Genomic DNA, 21,388 nt, shown 5'->3' on the forward strand with positions numbered 1-21,388 from the left:
TGGTTTTTATGGCTGAGTAACATTTCATTGTCTATGTATAACACCTCATCTTTATGGACATTTCAGCTGCTTCCATAGGTTGGCTACTGTAAATATTGTAACATTTACATTATATATTATATATTACATATTACTGTAAAATTACATTACATATTACTGTGATATTTACATTATATATTACTGTAAAATTAACAGTAATGTTAAAATTACTGTTTTTGTATTGTTGGGATAAATGCCCACTAGTGTGACTCCTGGATCTTAGGGTAGTTCTCTTTTTAATTTTTTGAGAAACTCCATGTTATTTTCCACAATGGCTGCACCAGTTTGCATTCCTACCAACAGTGCACAAGGGTTCTTCTTCTTCACATCCTTGCCAACCCTTGTTATTTCTTACATTTTTTATTTTAGCCATTCTGACAGGTGTGAGATGATATCTCATTGTAGTTGTAATTTGCATTTCCCTGATGATAAGTGATGTTGAGCATCTTTTGATGTGTCAGTTAGCTATCTTTATATCTTCTTTGGAAAAATGCCTGTTCATGTATTTTGCCCATTTTTAAACTGGATTATTTGTGTTTTTTTTTTTTGTGTGTGTGTGGGGTTTGATAAGTTCTTTGTATATTTTGGATACTAACCTTCTATTACATATGTCATTTACAAATATTTTCTCCCATTCTGAAGGTCGCCTGTTCTCATTATTGTTTCCTTCACTGTGCAGGAACTTTTTATTGTGACATGGTCCCAAAAGTTTATTTTTCCTTTTATTTCCCTTACCTAGGAGACCTACCTAGAAAAATGTTGTTACGGCTGATGTCAGAGAGGTTACTGCCTGTGTTTTCTTCAGGAATTTTTATGATTTCATGTCTCACATTTAGGTCCTTAATCCATTTTGAGTTTATTTTTGTATGTGATAAAAGAAAGTGGTCATTCTTTTGCATGTAGCTCTCCAGTTTTCGCAACACCATTTGTTAAAGAGACTGTCTTTTTGCCATTGTATGTTCATTTCTCCTTTGTTGATTAATTGACCATATAATTGTGGGTTTGTTTCTGAGTTTTCTCTTTCTTTCTTTCTTTCTTTCTTTCTTTCTTTCTTTCTTTCTTTCTTTCTTTCTCTCCTTTCTTTCTCTCCTTTCTTTCTTTCTTTTACTTATTTATTGAAACTTGCATCCAAGTTAGTTGCATATAGTGCAATAATGATTTCAGTAGAGATTCCAGTGATTCATCCCCTACATATAATACCCAGTGCTCATCCCAACAAGTGTCCTCCTTAATGCCCCTTGCCCATCAAGCACATCCTCCTACCCATAACCCCTTAGTTTATTCTCTGTATTTAAGTCTCTTATGTTGTGTCCCTCTTCCTGTTTTTATATTATTTTTGCTTCCTTTCCCTTATGTTCATCTATTTTGTATCTTAAATTCCACATATGAGTGAAGTCATATGATACTGTCTTTCTCTGACTAATTTTGCTTGGCATAATATGCTCCAATTCTATCCACATTGTTGCAAATGGCAAGATTTCATTCTTTTTGATTGCCGAGAAATATTCTGTTGTATATATGTATACACCATATCTCCTTTATCCATTCATCTATCAGTGGAAATTTGGGCTCTTTCTATATTTTGGCTATTGTTGATAGCACTGCTATAAACATTGGGGTGCATGTGCCCCTTTGAAACAGCACACCTGTATTCTTTGGATAAATACCTAGTAGTGTAATTGCTGGGTCATAGGGTAGTTCTATTTTTAATTTTTTGAGGAACTTCCATACTGTTTTCCAGAGTGGCTGTACCAGTTTGCATTCCCACCAGCAAGGCAAAAGAGATCCTCTTTCTCCGTATCCTTACCAGCATCTATTGTTGCCTGAGTTGTTGATTTTAGCCATTCTGACAGGTGTGAGGGGGTATCTCATTGTGGTTTTGATTTGTATTTCCCTGATGAGTGATGTTGAGCATCTTTTCATGTGTCTGTTAGCCATCTAGATGTCGTCTTTGGAGAAGTGTCTATTTATGTCTTTTGCCCATTTCTTCACTGGGTTATTTGTTTTTAGGGTGATGATTTGATAAGTTCTTTACAGATTTTGGATACTAATCCTTTATCAGATATTATCAGATACATCCTTTGTGAATATCTCCTCCCATTCTGTCAGTTGCCTTTTAGTTTTGCTGATTGTTTCCTTCACCATGCAGAAGCTTTTTATTTTGATTAAGTCCTAATAGTTGATTTGGCTTTTATTTCCCTTGCCTCCAGAGACCTGTCTAATAAGAAGTTGCTGAGGCCGAGGTCAAAGGGGTTTTTGCCTGTTTTCTCCTGTAGGATTTTGATGAATTCCTTTTTTATTTTTTATGTTTAGGTCTTCCATCCATTATGAGTATATTTTTGTGTATGGTGTAAAAAAGTGGTCCAGGTTCATTCTTGTGCATGTCACTGTCCAGTTTTTCCAAAACCATTTGCTGAAGAGACTGTCTATTCCATTGGATAGATATTCTTTCCTGCTTTGTGAAAGATTATTTGGCCATACACTTGTGAGTCCATTTCTGGGTTATTTTGTTCCATTTATCTATATGTCTGTTTTTGTGCCAGTACTATAGTGTCTTGATTACAGATTTGTAGTATAGCTTGAAGTCTGGAACTGTGATGTCTCCAGCTTTGGTTTTCTTTTTAAGGATTACTTTGGCTATTCGGGGTCTTTTCTGGTTCCATACAAATTTTAGGGTTGTTAGTTCTAGCTCTGTGAAGAATGCTGGTGTTATTTTGATAGGAATTGCTATTTCTGAGTTTTCTATTCCATTGATCTGTGTGTCTGTTTTTATGCCAGTACCATACTGTTTTATTTATTTATTTTTTAAACTTTATTTATTTTTAGAGAGAATCCTAAGCAGGCTCTGTACTGTCAGCACAGTCTGTCACAGGGCTTGATCCCACAAACCATGAGATCATGACCCAAGCGGAAATCAAGAGTTGGACACTCAACTGACTGAGCCACCTAGGCACCACCCCTACCTTACTGTTTTAATTACTGCTACTTTGTAATATAACTTGAAATCTGTAATTGTGATACCTCTAGCTTTGTTTTTCTTTTTCAAGATTGCTGTAGCTATTCAGGGTCTTTTGTTCTATACAGATTTTTAGGATCATTTGTTCTAGTCTGTCAAAAATGTTATTGGTATCTTGATAAGGATTACGGTTAATCTGTTGATAGTTTTGGACAGTGTAGCCATCTTAGCATTATTTGTTATTCCTACCCATGAGCATGAGAGGTCTTTCCATTTTTGTGTGTGCCATCTTTAGTTTCTTTCATCAGCATTTTATAGTTTTCAGAGTATAGGTCTTTCCCCTCTTTCAGATATTTTCTTGTTTGAAGTGCAATTATAAATGGTATTTTTTTCTTAATTTCACTTTCTGCTGCTGCTTTATTAGTGTATAGGAATGCAACAGATTTCTGTACATTGATTTTGTATCCTGCCATCTTACTGAAATCATTTATCAGTTCTAATAATTTTTTGGTAGGGTCTTTAGGGTTTTTAAAATATAGTATCGTGTCATCTGCAAATAGTGAGAGTTTTACTTCTTCCGTTCCAATTTGGATGCCATTTCTTTCTTTATGTTGTCTAACTGCTGTGATTAGGGCTTCTAGTACAATGTTGAATAAAATTGATGAGAGTGGACAGCCTTGTCTTATTCCTGAACTTCGGGGAAAAGCTCCCAGTTTTTCACCATTGAGTATGATGTTGGCTATGGGTTTTTCATATAAGGCCTTTATTATGTTGAGATATTCCCTCTAGACCTACTTTGTAGAGGATTTTTATCATGAGTGGAAGTTGTACTTTGTCAAGTGCTCTTTCTGCATCTATTGAAAGGATCATACGGTGTTTATACTTTCTCTTATTGATGTGATGTATCACACTGATTGTTTTGAGAATATTGAACCACACTTGCATCCCAGGAATAATGCCACTTGATCGTGGTATGTGATTTTTTAAATAATTGTTGGATTCAGTTTACTAGTATTTTATTGAGGATTTTTGCATCTGTATTCATGAGGGATACTGGCCTGTGTCTTTATCTGTTTTTTTTGTATCTGGGTGATACTAGCTGCACAGAATGAATTTTGGAAGTTTTCGTTTTTCTTGTATTTTTAGAAATGTTTGAGAATTGGGTATTGAGTTTTCTTTAAATTTTGGTAGAATTTGCCTCTAAAGCTCTCTGGTTCTGGACTTTTGTTTTTTGAGAATTTTTGATAAGTTATTCAATTTCATTGCTAGTGATTTGTCTGTTCAGATTTTCCTTATTTAGTTTGGTAGGTTATATGTTTTTAAGGCATTTATCCACTTCTTCTAAGTTGTCCAATTTGTTGACATATTGGTTTTAGTAATTTTCTGTTACAGTTGTTGGGTGGTGTTGGTTGTTATTTCTTCTCTTTAATTAGTAATTTTGTTTATTTAAGTCCTCTTTTTTTAAAATGAGTATTGCTAGAAGTTTATCAATTTTGTTCATATTTTCAAAGAACCAGCTCTTGGTTTCATTGATCTGTTATATTGGTTTTTTTTAGTCTCTATTTCATACATTTCTGCTCTGATTTCTACGATCTCCTTTCTTTTACTCTTCTTAGGTTTTGTTCTTCTTTTTCTAGTTCCCTCAGATGTAAAGTTAAATTGTTTATTAGAGATTTTTCTTGTTTCTTGAGATAGGCCTGTATCGCTATAAATTTTCCTTTTAGAATTCCTTTTGCTGTGTCCCCAAAATTTCGAACTGTTACATTTCCAATTTCATTTGTCTGCAGATATTTTTTTGATTTCCTCTTTTATTACTTTGTTGACCAGTTGGTTGTTTAGTAGCATGTTGTTTTAGCCTTCATAATTTTTTTCTTAGTATTTTTTTCTTGTAATTGATTTCTTGTTTCCTAGTGTTGTGGATGGAAAAGATGCTTGATATGAGTTCAGTCTTCTTAAATTAATTAAGACTTAGGTGACTTTTGTCACCTAACATGTGCTCTATCCTGGAAAATGTTTCATGTGCCCTTGAAAATAATGTTTATTCCGCTGTTTTTGATGGACTATTCTATACTTATCTGTTAAGACCATCTAATGTGTTGTTGAAAGCCACTGCTTTCTTACTTTCTGTCTGGATAATCTATACATTGATGTAAGTGGGGTGTTAAAGTCCCATACTATTATTGTATTGTTGTCAGTTTCTCTTTTTATTTCTGTTAATATTCCCTTTATATATTTAGGTGCACCTATGTTGGGTGCATAGATATTTACAATTGTCACATATCCTTTTGTTAGATTGATTCCTTTAACATTATGTAATGCCCTTCTTTGTCTCTTATTACAATCTTTGTTGCTTTTTTTTAATGGTTTATTTTTGAGAGAGCATGAGTCGGGGAGGAGCACAGAGGATCCTAAGTGGGTCCATGCTGACAGCAGTGAGCCCATGTGGGGCTCGAACTCACAAACTACAAGATCATGACCTGAGCCGAAGTCAGATGCTCAAATGACTGAGCCACCCAGGTGCTCCTTACAATCTTTGTTTTATTTTTTCATTTTTTTCCTCCAGGCATTTATTTATTTTATTATTTTTTTTATTTGTTTATCACTTATATGTAACACCCAGTGCTCATCCCAACAAGTGCCCTCCTTAATGCCCATCACCCATTTTCTCCACTCCTCATCACCCCACTCCCATCAACCCTCAGTTTATTCTCTGTATTTCAGTCGTTTATGGTTTGCCTCCCTCTCTGTTTTTACCTTATTTTTCCTTCCCTTCCCCTATGATCATCTGTTAAGTTTCTCAATCCAGCTATGAGTGAGTGAAATCATGGGATACTTGTCTTTCTCTATTTTGCTTAGCATAATACCCTCCAGTTCCATCCACATTGTTGCAAATGGCAAGATAACATTGTTTTTTATCACTGAATAGTATTCCATTGTATATGTATACCACATATTCTTAATCGATTCATCAGCTGATGGACATTTGGGTTCTTTCCATAATTTGTCTATTGTTGATTGTGCTGCTATAAACATTGGGATGCATGGGTCCCTTCGAATCAGCACTCCTGTATCTTTTGGATAATTACCTAGTAGTGCAATTGCTGGGTCATAGGGTAGTTGTATTTTTAATTTTTTGAGTAACCTCCACACTGTTTTCCATAGTGGTTGCACCAGTTTGCATTCCCACCAACAATGCAAGAGGGTTCCCCTTTCTTCACTTCCTCGCCAACATCTATTGTTTCCTGAGTTGCTAATTTTAGCCACTGACCAGTGTGAGGTGGTATCTCATTGTCTTTTTCATTTATATTTCCCTGATGATGAGTGATGTTGGGTATCTTTTCATGTATCTGCTATCTGGATGTCTTCTTTGGAAAATGGTCTCTTCATGTCTTCTGCCCATGTCTTCACTGGATTATTTGTTTTTTTTTGGGTGTTGAGATTGGTGACTTCTTTATAGATTTTGGATACTAACCCTTTATCAGATATGTCATTTGCAAGTCTCTTCTCCATTTCTGTCGGTTGCCTTTTAGTTTTGTTGATTGTTTTCTTGGATGTGCAGAACCTTTTTATCTTGATGATAAACCCAGTAGTTCATTTTTGTTTTTATTTCCCTTGCCTTCAGACACATGTCAAGTAAGAAGTTCCTGTGGCCAGGGTCAAAGAGGTTGCTGTCTGTTTTCTCCTATAGGTTTTGATGGTTTCCTGTTTCACATTTAGGTCTTTTATCCATTTTGAATTTATTTCTGTGTATGGTGAAAGAAAATGGTCTAGTTTCATTCTTCTGCAAGTTGCTGTCCAATTTTCCCAGCACCATTTGCTGAAGAGACTGTCTTTTTTCCACTGGATACTCTTTGCTGTTTTGTGGAAGATTATTTGGCTACACATATGTGGGTCCATTTCTGAATTCTCTGTTCTGTTCCATTGATCTGTGTGCCTGTGTTTGTGCTGATACCATACTGTCTTGATAATAACAGCTTTGTAATACAGCTTGAAGTCGAGAACTGTGATGCCTTCAGCTTTTCTTTTCTTTAAAAAAAATGTGTGTGTGTGTGTGTGTGTGTTTATTTTTGAAAGAGAGAGCAAGTGCACACAAGGGGGCGGGGAGGAACAAAGAGAGAGGGAGACACAGTATCTAAAGCAGGTTCCAGGCTCTGAGCTGTCAGTACAGAGCCCGACACAGGGCTCGAAGTCACAAACTGTGAGATCATGACCTGAGCCAAAGTGGCATGCTTAACCGACTGAGCCACCCAAGTGCCCCTTGGTTTTCTCTTTCAACATTACTTTGGCTATTCGGGGCCTTTTCTGGTTCCATACACATTTTAGGATTGTTTTTTCTAGCTCTGTGAAGAATGCTGGTGTTATTTTGATAGAGATTACATTGAATGTGTAGATTGCTTTCAGTAGTATAGACATTTTAATAATATTTGTTCTTCTGATCCATGAGCATGGAATGTTTTCCCATTTCTTTGTGTCATCTTTAATTTCTTTCATAAGCATTTTATAGTTTTTAGAGTACAGGCCTTTTACCTCTTTGGTTAGGTTTTTATTCATAGGTATTTTATGGTTTTTGATGCAGTTGTAAATGGGATTGACTCCCTGATATCTCTTTCTGTTACTTCATTATTGAGGTATAGAAATGTAAATGATTTCTGTACATTGATTTTATATCCTGTGACTTTGCTGAATTCTTGTGTTGGCTCTAGCAGTTTTTGGTGGAGTCTTTCGGGTATTCCATATAGAGTATTAAAGTCATCTGTGAGGAGTGAAAGTTTGACTTCTCCTTTGCCAATTTGGATGCCTTTTGTTTTGTTTCGTTGTCTGATTGCTGAGGCTATGACCTCCAAAACTATGTTAAACAACAGTGGTTAGAGTGGACATCCCTGTCATGTTCCATGTTCCTGATCTCAGAGGAAAAGCTCTCAGTTTTTTCCCTTTGAGGATGATATTAGCTGTGGGCCTTTCATACATGGCTTTTATAATGTTAAGATATGTTTCTTCTACCCTGACTTTCTCGAAGGTTTTTATGTAAAAAAAATTTTTTTTGAATATTTATTTTTGAGACAGAGACAGAGCTTGAGCAGGGGAGGGGGCAGAGAGAGAGGGAGACACAGAATCTGAAGCAGGCTCCAGGCTCTGAGCTGTCAGCACAGAGCCCAACCCGGGGCTCGAACTCACAAGCTGTGAGATTTACCTGAACCGAAGTCAGACGCTCAACTGACTGAGCCACCCAGGCACTCCTTTCAAAGGTTTTTATTAAGAAAGGATGCTATATTTTGTCAAATGCTTTTTCTGCATCTGTTAAGAGGATCATATGGTTCTTATCCTTTCTTCTATTAATGTGATATAACATATTGAAGGATTTGTCAGTATTGAACCAGCCCCGCAGCTCAGGAATGAATGCCACTTGATCATAGTGAATAATTCTTTTAGTGTACCATTAAATTCAGTTTGCTAGTATCTTGGTGAGAATTTTTGCATCAAGTTTCATCAGGGATATTGGCCTCTAATTCTCCTTTTTAGTGGGATCTTTGTCTGGTTTTGGAATCAAGGTAATGCTGTCTTCATAGAACAGTTTTGTTTTTTTTTTTGAACAGTTTGAGAAAAATAGGTATTAACTCTGCTTTAAATGTCTGGTAGAATTCCCCTGGAAAGCCATCTGGCCCAGTGTTCCTTTATTTGTTGGGAGATTTTTAATAACCAATTTAATTTCTTCTCTGGTTATGATCCTTTTCAAGTTTGCTATTTCTTCCTGTTTGAGTTTTGGTAGTGTGTGAGTGTCTAGGAGTTTGTCCATTTCTTCCAGACTGTGCAGTTTGTTGGCACATAATTTTTCATATTATTCTACAGTAATTGTATTTAGGTGGTGTTGGCTGTGATCTCTCCTCTTTCATTCATTATTTTGTCTATTTGGGTCCTCTCTCTTTTCTTTTTGAGAAGTCTGGCTCTAGGGGGTTATCAATTTTGTTTATTCTTTCAAAAAACCACCAGCTCTTAGATTCATTGATATATTCTACTGTTTTTGTGGATTCTGTATCATTTATTTCTGCTCTAATCTTTATTATTTCTCTTCTTCTGCTGGCTTTGGGCTGTCTTTGCTGCCGCCTTTCTAGCTCCTTTAGGTGTAAGTTTAGGTTGTATATTTGGGGCCGTTCTTGATTCTTGTTAGAGGCCTGAATTGCAATGTATTTTCCTCTTAGGACTGCCTTTGCTGCATCTCAAAGGGTTTGGACTGTTGCGTTTTCATTTTCATTTGCTTCCATATATATTTTTTTCTTTTTAAAAATTTTATTTTCTCATTTTAATTCCAGTATAATTAATATACAGTGTTACATTAGTTTCAGGTGTACACTGTAGCAATACAGAAATTCTATACATCATTAGTGTTCATCATAAGTGTACTCTTAATGTTCTTCACCTGTTTCACCCATTCCCCCATCCCCTCAACTCCCCTCTGGTACCATCAGTTTATTCTCTATAGTTAAGGGTCTGTTTCTCGATTTGTCTCTCTTTTTTTCCCCTTTGTTCATTTGTTTCATTTCTTAAATTCCACATATGAGTGAAATCATGTGGTATTTGTCTTTCTCTTACTGACTTATTTTGCTTAGCATAATACTCTCTAGATACATTCATGTCATTGAAAATGGCAAGATTTTATTTTTTATGACTGAAAAGTATTCCATTGTGTACCACATCTTTTTAATTAATTAATTAATTAATTAATTTTACATCCAATATAGTGCAATAATGATTTCAGGAGTAGATTCCAGTCATTCATCCCCTAGGTATAACACCCAGTGCTCATCCAAACAAGTGTCTTCCTCAGCAGCAGCAGAAGAGAAATAATAAAGATCAGAGCAGAAATAAACAATATAGAATCTAAAAAAACAATATAGAATCTAAAAACTAAACAAAATTGATAAACCTGTAGCCAGGCTTCTCAAAAAGAAAAGGGAGATGACCCAAATAGATAAAATCATGAATGAAAATAGAATTATTACAACCAGTCCCTCAGAAATACAAGCAATTATCAAGGATTACTATGAAAAATTATATGCCAACAAACTGGACAACCTGGAAGAAATGGACAAATTCCTAAGCACCCACACACTTCCAAAACTCAAACAGGAAGAAATAGAAAACTTGAACAGACCCATAACCAGTGAAGAAATTGAATCAGTTATCAAAAATCTCCCAACAACTAAGAGTCCAGGACCAGATGGCTTCCCAGGGGAATTCTACCACACATTTAAAGCAGAGATAATACCTATCCTTCTCAAGCTGTTCCAAAAAATAGAAAGGGAAGGAAAACTTCCAGACTCATTCTATGAAGCCAGCATTACTTTGATTCCTAAACCAGACAGAGACCCAGTAAAAATAGAGAACTACAGGCCAATATCCCTGATGAATATGGATGCAAAAATTCTCAATAAAATACCAGCAAATTGAATTCAACAGCATATAAAAAAAATTATACACCATGATCAAGTGAGATTCATTCCTGGGCTGCAGGGCTGGTTCAACATTCACAAATCAATCAATGTGATGCATCACATTAATAAAAGAAAAGATAAGAACCATATGAACTTGTCTATCGATGCAGAAAAAGCATTTGACAAAATATAGCATCCTTTCTTAATAAAAACCCTCGAGAAAGTCGGGATAGAAGGAACATACTTAAAAATCATAAAAGCCATTTATGAAAATCCCACAGCTAATATCATCCTTAATGGGGAAAAACTGAGAGCTTTCTCCCTGAGATCAGGAACACAACAGGGATGTCCACTGTCACCGCTGTTGTTTAATATAGTGTTGGAAGTGCCAGCATCCGCAACCAGACAACAAAAGGAAATCAAAGGCATCAAAATTGGCAATGATGAAGTCAAGCTTTGACTTTTTGCAGATGACATGATATTATACATGGAAAACCCGACAGACTCCACCAAAAGTCTGCTAGAACTGATACATGAATTCAGCAAAGTTGCAGGATACAAAATCAATGTACAGAAATCAGTTGCATTCTTATACACTAACAATGAAGCAACAGAAAGACAAAGAAACTGATCCCATTCACAATTGCTCCAAGAAGCATAAAATACCTAGGAATAAATCTAACCAAAGATGTAAAAGATCTGTATGCTGAAAACTATAGAAAGCTTATGAAGGAAATTGAAGAAGATATAAAGAAATGGAAAAACATTCCATGCTCATGGATTGGAAGAATAAATATTGTTAAAATGTCAATACTACCCAAAGCTATCTACACATTCAATGCAATCCCAATCAAAATTGCACCAGCATTCTTCTTGAAGCTAGGACAAGCAATCCTAAAATTTGTATGGAACCACAAAAGGCCCCGAATAGCCAAAGTAATTTTGAAGAAGAAGACCAAAGCAGGAGGCATCACAATCCCAGACTTTAGTCTCTATTACAAAGCTGTAATCATCAAGACAGCTTGGTATCGGCACAAAAACAGACACATAGACCAATGGAATAGAATAGAAACCGCAGAATTAGACCCACAAACGTATGGCCAACTCATCTTTGACAAAGCAGGAAAGAATATCCAATGGAAAAAAGACAGTCTCTTTAACAAATGGTGCTGGGAGAACTGGACAGCAACATGCAGAAGGATGAAACTAGACCACTTTCTTACACCATTCACAAAAACAAACTCAAAATGGATAAGGGACCTGAATGGAAGACAGGAAACCATCAAAACCCTAGAGGAGAAAGCAGGAAAAAACTTCTCTGACCTCAGCTGCAGCAACTTCTTACTTGACACATCCCCAAAGGCAAGGGAATTAAAAGCAAAAATGAACTATTGGGACATCATGAAGATAAAAAGCTTCTGTACAGCAAAGGAAATGATCAACAAAACTAAAAGGCAACCAACAGAATGGGAAAAGATGTTTGCAAATGACATATCGGACAAAGGGCTAGTATCCAAAATCTATAAAGAGCTCACCAAACTCCACACCTGAAAAACAAATAATCCAGTGAAGAAATGGGCAGAAAACATGAATAGACACTTCTCTAAAGGAAGACATCCGGATGGCCAACAGACACATGAAACGATGCTCAACGTCACTCCTCATCAGGGAAATACAAATCAAAACCACACTCAGATACCACCTCACGCCAGTCAGAGTGGCTGAAATGAACAAATCAGGAGACTATAGATGCTGGAGAGGATGTGGAGAAATGGGAACCCTCTTGCACTGTGGGTGGGAATGCAAACTGGTGCAGCCACTCTGGAAAAGTGTGGAGGTTCCTCAAAAAATTAAAAATAGACCTACCCTATGACCCAGCAATAGCACTGCTAGGAATTTACCCAAGGCATACAGGAGTGCTGATGCATAGGGGCACTTGTACCCCAATGTTTATAGCATCAATTTCAACAATAGCCAAATTATGGAAAGAGCCTAAATGTCCATCAACTGATGAATGGATAAAGAAATTGTGGTTTATAGACACAATGGAATACTACGTGGCAATGAGAAAGAATGAAATATGGCCTTTTGTAGCAACGTGGATGGAGAGTGTTATGCTAAGTGAAATAAGTCATACAGAGAAAGATACTGTATGTTTTCACTCTTATGTGGATCCTGAGAAACTTAACAGAAACCCATGGGGGAGGGGAAGGAAAAAAAAAAAAAGAGGTTAGAGTGGGAGAGAGCCAAAGCATAAGAGACTCTTAAAAACTGAGAACAAACTGAGGGTTGATGGGGGGTGGGAGGGAGGGTAGGGTGGGTGATGGGTATTGAGGAGGGCACCTTTTGGGATGAGCACTGGGTGTTGTATGGAAACCAATTTGACAATAAATTTCACATTAAAAAAATAAAACTGATATGAACATTAAAAAATAAAGTGTCTTAATGTTCCTTATCCATTTAGCCCATCCCCCCACCCTCTACGCCTCCAGGAAACCTCAGTTTGTTCTCCATATTTAAGAGTCTCTTTTGTTTTGTCCCCCTCCTTGTTTTTATATTATTTTTGCTTCCCTTCCCTTATGTTTATCTGTTTTGTATCTTAAATTCCTCATATGAGTGAAGTCATGTAATATTTGTCTTTCTCTAATTTCACTTAGCACGATACCCTCTAGTTCCATCCATGTAGTTGTAAATGGCAAGATTTCATTCTTTTTGATTGCTGAGTAATGCTCCATTGTCTGTGTGTGTGTGTGTGTGTGTCTGTGTGTGTACACACACAGACACACACACACACACACACACACACACACACACACCACATCTTCTTTATCCATTCATCCATCGATGGACATTTGGGCTCTTTCCATAATTTGGCTATTATTGATAGTGCTGCTATAAACATTGGGGTGCATGTGTCCCTTTGGAACAGCATACCTGTATCCCTTGGATAAATACCTAGTAGTGCAATTTCTGGGTTGTAGGGTAGTTCTATTTTTAATTTTTTGAGGAACCTCCATACTGTTTTCCAGATTAGCTGCACCAGTTTGCATTCCCACCAGCAGTGCAAAAGAGATCCTCTCTTCCTCATCCTCACCAACATCTGTTGTTGCCTGAGTTGTTAATGTTAGCCATTCTGATGGGTGTGAGGGGGTATGTCATCGTGGTTTTGATTTGTATTTCCCTGATGATGAGGGATGTTGAGCATCTTCTCATGTGTCGGTTGGCCATCTGGATGTCTTCTTTGGAGAAGTGTCTATTCATGTCTTTGGCCCATTTCTTCACTGGATTATTTGCTTTTTGGGTATTAAGTCTGATAAGTTCTTTATAGATTTTGGGTATTAACTCTTTCTCTGATAGGTTGTTTGCAAATATCTTCTCCCATTCTGTCGGTTGCCTTTTAGTTTTGCTGATTGTTTCCTTCACTGTGCAGAAGCTTTTTATTTTGATGAGGTTCCAGTAGTTCATTTTTGCTTTTGTTTCCCTTGCCTCTGGAGATGTGTCGAGTGAGAAGTTGCTGCGGCCAAGGTCAAAGAGGCTTTTGCCTGCTTTATCCTCAAGGATTTTGATGGCTCCCTATCTTACATTTAGGTCTTTCATCCATTTTGAGTTTATTTTTACGTATGGTGTAAGAAAGTGGTCCAGGTTCACTTTTCTGCATGTCACTGTCCAGTTTTCCCAGCACCACTTACTGAAGAGACTGTCTTTATTCCATTGGATATTCTTTCCTGCTTTGTCAAAGATTAGTTGGCCATATGTTTGTGGGTGCATTTCTAGGTTCTCTATTCTGTTCCATTGATCTGAGTGTCTGTTTTTATGCCAAGCTCTGCTAATTTTCAAAGCTCCTGGAGTTAAGTCCTGCTGATTTTAAGAGCCAAACATCATGGGGGCTTGTCTTCCCATCACAGATCCCCAAGCTGGTGAATGTCTAATGTGGGGCTTGATCCCCTTGCTCCTCAGGAAGGACCTCTATGTTTTTGATATTTCACTTGCCAATGGGTCACTGCACCGGGGTTTTAATTCTCAACCACATCTCTGGCCTTCATACTCTTCTTGATGTGGCTTTTTCTTTACATCTTTAGCTGTGGAAGAGCTGGTCTCTTAGTCTTCAGGTCATTTTCAGAGTGAGTTGCACACTAAGTAGTTTCAGCCTTCATGTGTGCATGGGAGGAAGTGAGTGCAGGATTGTCCTACTTCAACGTCTTTCCAAACCCTCTAAATGTTTTTAACTCAGGCAACATCACATGTTGGCGAGGATGCAGAGAAAGAGAATCTCTTTTGCATTGCTGGTGGGAATGCAAGCTGGTGCAACCACTCTGGAAAACAGTATGGAGGTTCCTCAAAAGACTAAAAATAGAAGTACCCTATGACCCAGCAATTGCACTCCGAGGTATTTATCCAAGGGATACAGGTGTGCTGTTCCGAAGGGACACATGCACCCCAATGTTTATAGCAGCACTATCAACAATAGCCAAAGTATGGGAAAAGCCCAAATGCCCATAAATGGATGAATGGATAAAGAAGAAGTGGTATATATATACAATGGAGTATTACTTGGCATTCAAAAAGAATGAAATCTTGCCATTTGCAACTACGTGGATGGAACTGGAGGGTATTATGTTAAGTGAAATTAGTCAGAGAAAGACAAAAATCATATGACCTCACTCATATGAGGACTTTAAGAGACAAAACAGATGAACATAAGGGAAGGGAAACAAAAATAATATTAAAACAGGGAGGGGGACAAAGCATAAGAGACTCATAAATATGGAAAATAAACTGAGGGTTACGGGAGGGGTTGTGGGGGGGGGTGGGCTAAATGGGTAAGGGGCATTAAGGAATCTACTCCTGAAATCATTGTTGCACTATCTGCTAACTAATTTGGATGTAAATTTAAAAAAATAAAAAATAAAACAAGTTAAAATAAAAAAAATAAAATCTGTTTTTATAAGAATTGTGTTTTAATCCCCATTACTTTTTAAAAAAGCAAATTGGTGTTATGTAACTAGGATTATACATTTAAATTATTAAGATTTAGAAAACTTGTTACTTCTGAAATTTAGCTTTTTATTTAGTTTAAGGAGATAATTGATCTCCATGTACTTTTTTTCAGAGCCTTCCAGGTCATATAATAAGGTAAAATCATATGTTACACACATATTTTAAAATTTTTGATAAAATACATATAAACATAAAATTTATCATCTTAACCAGTTTTAAGTATACAGTTCAGTAGTGTTAAGTATATTCACATCATTGTGTGACCAGACTTCAGAATTTTTTTTGTCTTGCAAAACTGAAACCATATACCTGTTAAACACTTCTTGATTTCCCCACTCCCCAACCTGTGGCAACCACTATTTTACTTTCTGCTTCTATGAATCGGACTACTCCAGATACCTCATGTAAGTGAAATCCCATAGCATTTGTCTTTTTGTCACTGGCATATTTCACTTAGCATGATGTCTTCAAGATTCATCCATGCTATGGCATATGTCAGTATTACGTTTAAGGCTGAACATTCCATTATATGTATATACCACATTTTGTTCATTTATTCATACTTTGTTGGACACTTCACTTATTTCCATCTTTTGGCTATTGTGAATAACACTGCTATGAACATGGGTGTATAAACATTAGAGTTCCTACTTTATATTCTTTTGGGTATACTTCAGAAGTAGAATTGCTGGATGGCGATTTTGTTTTTAATTTTGAGGAACTGTATGTTTTCCGTAGCAGGTGCACCATTTTATCTTATAATCAAGAATTTTCAAGGGTTCCAGTTTTCTATATCCTTGCTGACACTTGTTTTCTTTTATCTTTTTTTTTTTAGTTTAGCCATTCTAATGTGGTGAAATAGTATCTCATTGTGGTTTTGATTTGCATTTCCTTAATTATTAATGATGTTAATAAGTATCTTTTCGTGTGATTTGTATATTACATTTGGAGAACTGTGTATTCAAGTTCTTTGCCAATTTTTTAATAGGATTATTTAGTTTTTTGTTGTTGGAGTTCTGACTATGGTATCTTTTGAGGCACAAAGTTTTAAATAGTGATGTCACTCAGTTTACCTTTACTTTTGTTGTCTGTACTTTTGGTGTCATATCCAAGAAATCACTGCCAAATACAGCGTAATGAAGCTTTTCCAAAACCATTTAGAAAGGAGTATGCAAACACAGTTTATTTTAGTAAAAGGCAAAATGTCATAGTTGTGCATTATTGTGGATATTATTTGAGATCTGTGAATTTTGAAGAATAGTCAAAAAGCTTAACTGACTTGACTGACTGAGCCACCCAGGTGCCCCTTAATGTCTCATTAAAATTTTTTAGTTTTAGCAGAGACTATATCTATTTAGCATACACTATGTCTACTCGCATAGAACTTAGAAATAATACTGAACTCTTCTACCAGTCTCTCACATCGCTGTAGAGACAGTGGTGAAACGAACAAAAGGATATGGTAGATCAGGAAATGTGATTTGTATTTTCGGTTAATGGCTATTTACTAGAAAATCTGGAGAAAATGTTGCAGTCTTGACAAAACCATATATTTCTCAATATAATTTTTTCTTTAAAAACACTAGCTAACTTTTGATTATTATGGTAAAGATCAGAATAGTAAAATTAAAATCTGCTGGTAACTCTACATCTCTTTTTAGTATGGCTCATATACTATGTATTACTAAACCTTTTCCAGAGGAGTAGCAAACTGAAAAATCTAATTTGAGTTTTACTTCCTTTATTCATCATACCATCTGGTAGAGGTGCATATGAATAGGAAGTAGGGAGAAAAATCTGAAGTGTAAAAGCCTTCAATCTAATTAACTTCTAAGATTGAAATAAATAATTTACCTCATGTACAACATTTGAAAAAAATGTTGATTATTATAGACATTTACTCTTCTAAAATACATGCTATTTGCCTAATGAATGGGTGTCAAGAACTGTGAAGGGCTTGAGATTTTTACCCTACTTGTAACAAATTACCAAGTAACAGTGGCATGCTGGTAGAAGACATGAGGCTCAAGACTCAGAAATAAAAGACAGTTTATTACTCATAGTAATAACAGCTATAGTGTCAAGTTTTGGTGGGCAGGGGGAGGGCATTGATTCCTAAGCCCATTCCCATGAGGTGATGTCAAGAAGGTCAGATGACCCCTGCACACTAGGTGGGCTGTGTAAAAGCTAGGAACTCTGAGTTTAGGGAACTTTAATTCTTTCACATGGTCAGGGAGACTGCCTGGCTTGGTCGGTGGAGCATGTGACTCTTGGTCTTCTTTGAGCCCCAAATTGAGAGGTATAGATTACTTAAAAATAGAATCTTTAAAAACAAAACAAAACTTTTTTTTTTAAAAAAGCTTATTTATTTATTTTTGAGAGAGCAGGTGAGGAACAGAGAGAGAGGGAGAGAGAAAGAATCCCAAGCAGGTTCTGCACGGTCAGAACAGAGGCCCATGCAGGGCTCAAACCCATGAATTGTGAGATCATGACCTGTGCCGAAATCAAGAGTTGGAGGCCCAACCCACTAAGTCACCCAGATGCCCCCAAAACAGAACTTTTCAAATGGGCAGTAAGCATGTCTGGTCTATGCTCTAGAGGGAGATGGTATCTGGCTCCAAGGGGCATTCTTTGCCTCATAGCCATAATTCAAGAGACCCATAGAAAACTGCCTCCCAGCAATGGGTCTGGGCTGAAAGTTTTGCTTAGTAAATATCTTATTCATAATGCAAATTAATAATGTAAACAAGTTCACAAGAGTAAATGTTTAAAATACTTGGGAGAACCAAGTTTAAATATTTTACTTTTTATACCCAATAATATATAATTTAAGAAACTTCGAAAATTTTAAATTATTGAAAATAAGGACTTAGGATCACTGCTGGTAAGTTACATGTTTTGAAACTAATAAAATGTAACTTGAGAATACTCTCAATTTAAAACACTTAACTAATTCATATTGTCTTTTCTCTTTTTAATCTGTATAGGGAGATTTTACTCTGTATCAGGCCATGAAAGATTTTAGATGTGAGAAATGTGTTGTTTTATTTAAGTAAAAAAGTTTCTCATTGTTTATACCAAACCAAAGTGAACCATTCTGAGAGAACCACCATCTCCAAGTTCCTGAAAGTAAACAAATAAAAACAATTAAAATCATGTTTATGGTAGAGATTAAACAATAATTGACTTAGTATTTATATTTTAATATTTTTAATATAAATATTAGAAAACATTGAAGCAAAATAAAATAGTTAAATGCACTGTATATATGTAAATAAGAGAACCATGTATTCAGCCTACTGTTAAAATTTTGATACGGTGTTCATAAAGGCAGTAAAGATTAATAATATACAAAGCATAAAAAGGTAAAGAAGGAAAAATGTTAGCTGAAATTTGGAAGCATGTAAAGGCTCCTGCAATAAAAAGTTGCAAATTATGAATCCTCATTTTTTTATTCTACCTTTTTGATTTTATAATACTATCTGTTCCCCAAGTCTATTTCTTAATTTTGGTGTTTCTAAGCCCTTCATAAAATTTTATGAAGCTGCAAAGAGATACAAGAACTTCATCCATTTCCCATTTTTTGCTTTCTTTCTCACCTTCCCACCTACCCCATTAAGTAGAGATAAACAAAAAATTTTATCATAGGATTCTGAAATTGGAGAATGTTTAAACATGACACCAAAGGTGAATGACATTATTTGAAAAACAGTACGGTGGGGACATTTTTGAAATTTGGAAATAACCTACTTAAAGTTGAAATGGTAAAGGGGAAAAGTAAAGAGAGTACGGATGGTGGTTAGTACTTAAGCTAACATGTCATAATTGCAGACATTACTCTTTAAGAATTTAAAATTATTCCTTACTTATATCTTTAAAGTTCTTTTTAGTGAGAAGCCTTTCAGAAATTTGTCCTATCTAGAAGAAAACAGGTGTGGGGTTGACACGTAAGGGAAGCATGTATGTATGTATGTGCCTATGAATCCTGATAATACAAAATTAAAAAAAAAAATACCAACCTGGAAAAACAGGTAACAAGAAGAATGACAAATTTAACATTCCTGGAGGCTTATGTGTGTGTGCTGGCAAGTTCAGGAGACTTAGGTAGCTTTCAATTTAAAAAAAAAAAAAAAATGAAAGTACCAGCTTTTTAAAAAGCATAAGTTCCAATTCTTGGCTTATAAGCTACTATCCCAAAGTTTGTTTTCTCCACCACTAGAATGGTCATCAAGAAACTTGGCTTTAGTTTTTGGTCTTGTTGACTAACTGGCAGAAATCCTAGGTAAATTATTTCTCTAATATCCGGTTATAACTGTTACCAAAGGCCAGATTTTGTATACTCGATGTATCATCTGGTTCAACCATATTCTTGATATATATATATATATCTATATATACTGATATATATATATCTATATATATATCAAGAACATATATATCAAGAACATATATATATATATCAAGAACATATATATATATATATATATATATATATATATATATATATATATATAGTCTTATGTTAAGAATTACATTCTCAAAAAAAAAAAAGAATTCTCAAAAGTAGGAACCTTAGAATTAACTTCTTAAGAATCTCCCAGGACTTAAAAAAAAAAAACAAAAAACAACTTCATAAAATTCATCCTATTTGTAAAAGACTTACTTCAGGGCATTTCAGGATTTCCATCATAATGTGTTCCATGCTAAATAACATTGACTTGTCCTTATTCAACTTGGAGGACTATTTTGGTGATTAATGAAATAATGTATTTTGTATACACAGTTACTTATTATTTGAAATAAAGTCAATTCATTAAATAGAATTTGGAACACAGAAAAGTATAAACAATTACCCATAGTCCCACTAGTCAATTAAAACTGTGGTTTAACATGTATTTGCTTCCAGTCTCTTTTTTTCCACGTTATATATATATATATATTTTTTAAACACAGCTGAAATCATACATACAATTCTATATATTTTGGAGGGTTTTGCCTCAGTTTGAACACTTTTCATTGCTTCCAGCCTTTGTTTTTAACGGCTTAATTTTATTCCATTAAATACTGTAGCTTTACTCAACTATTCCTTTTTTTTTTTTTTTTTTTTTGGTTAAAATCTGTGTTGTTACCAGTTTCCTCTTTTTTTTTAGTAAGTAACTCAGTGATAGAAAATTTTTAAAAGATATTACTAGGCATGAGTTTTATTTCTGTGTTTAGGATTATTTCTTTGGTATGGAGTTGCAGAGATAGAATTATTGGGCCAAAGCTTATGAAATTTTAGGCCTCTGGATAAATACTAGAATTGGTAGTTTAGCTTTCTTTATTTCCTAGTTTGGGAGGAGGTGATTTTGTTTGGTAATAGAAAGTTGTGGTTTTGATGGAGGCTAATCTTCATTTTATTAAGTGCTGAAACTGTGCTCACCCTTGACTGAATGGCTACATGTTAATTCTTGTAATAATTTACAGCAACAAAAGGGTTTTCCCAGACCCTCATTTGATTTCAACATACGGGCTGGTGCATTTTCTAAACCACACCCTATTACTGTTACCTAATGTTGGGTGATACCAGGTCACTTTCTTTTAAATGTACATAGACTTTGATAATCAAATTCTGTAGACAAGTTATGCTTTGCTTTGTTGCAAACTGGATTTTGACTTCTTCCTCAATTAATACAGATATCTATATCTATATCTATATCTATATCTATATCTATATCTATATATCTATATAATACTAAGTGAGCATCTCATTATTTTACATTAGGTTTCCCCTAATGGTCTCATGTTTCTTGTTTGTTTCAACAATAGTTAAATCCCAGAAGTGTTCCATTTTAGAGAGAGAAGAAAGTTTCCTAATTGGCGGTCCTTTCATTTTACAGATGAGGAGACCAAGGCTTACGTGGGTTAAGTGTTTTATCCATAATTACTCATTTAGTGGCAGACCTGGGATTAGAATTTCGTTTTT

General features: G+C 35.4%; 1 protein-coding gene across 10 annotated transcripts in view; it reads right to left on the minus strand.

Moving 5' to 3' along the window:
* Positions 1-18,296: 18,296 nt before the first annotated feature.
* LOC102951328 (WD repeat containing planar cell polarity effector) overlaps positions 18,297-21,388 on the minus strand; it is a 619,322-nt gene continuing 616,230 nt past the window's right edge. For 9 of the 10 annotated variants that reach the window (XM_042981516.1, XM_042981515.1, XM_042981518.1 and 6 more), the window contains one exon: positions 18,297-18,546. In XM_042981516.1, the coding sequence (XP_042837450.1) occupies positions 18,496-18,546 (51 nt within the window). In that variant the 3' untranslated portion in view covers positions 18,297-18,495. Of the gene's footprint in view, positions 18,547-19,347; positions 19,532-21,388 lie in introns of those variants that run through there. The other variant, XM_042981522.1, reaches the window with a different exon arrangement.

Source organism: Panthera tigris, chromosome A3 (assembly GCF_018350195.1).
Source record: "Panthera tigris isolate Pti1 chromosome A3, P.tigris_Pti1_mat1.1, whole genome shotgun sequence".
Lineage (NCBI taxonomy): Eukaryota > Metazoa > Chordata > Mammalia > Carnivora > Felidae > Panthera > Panthera tigris.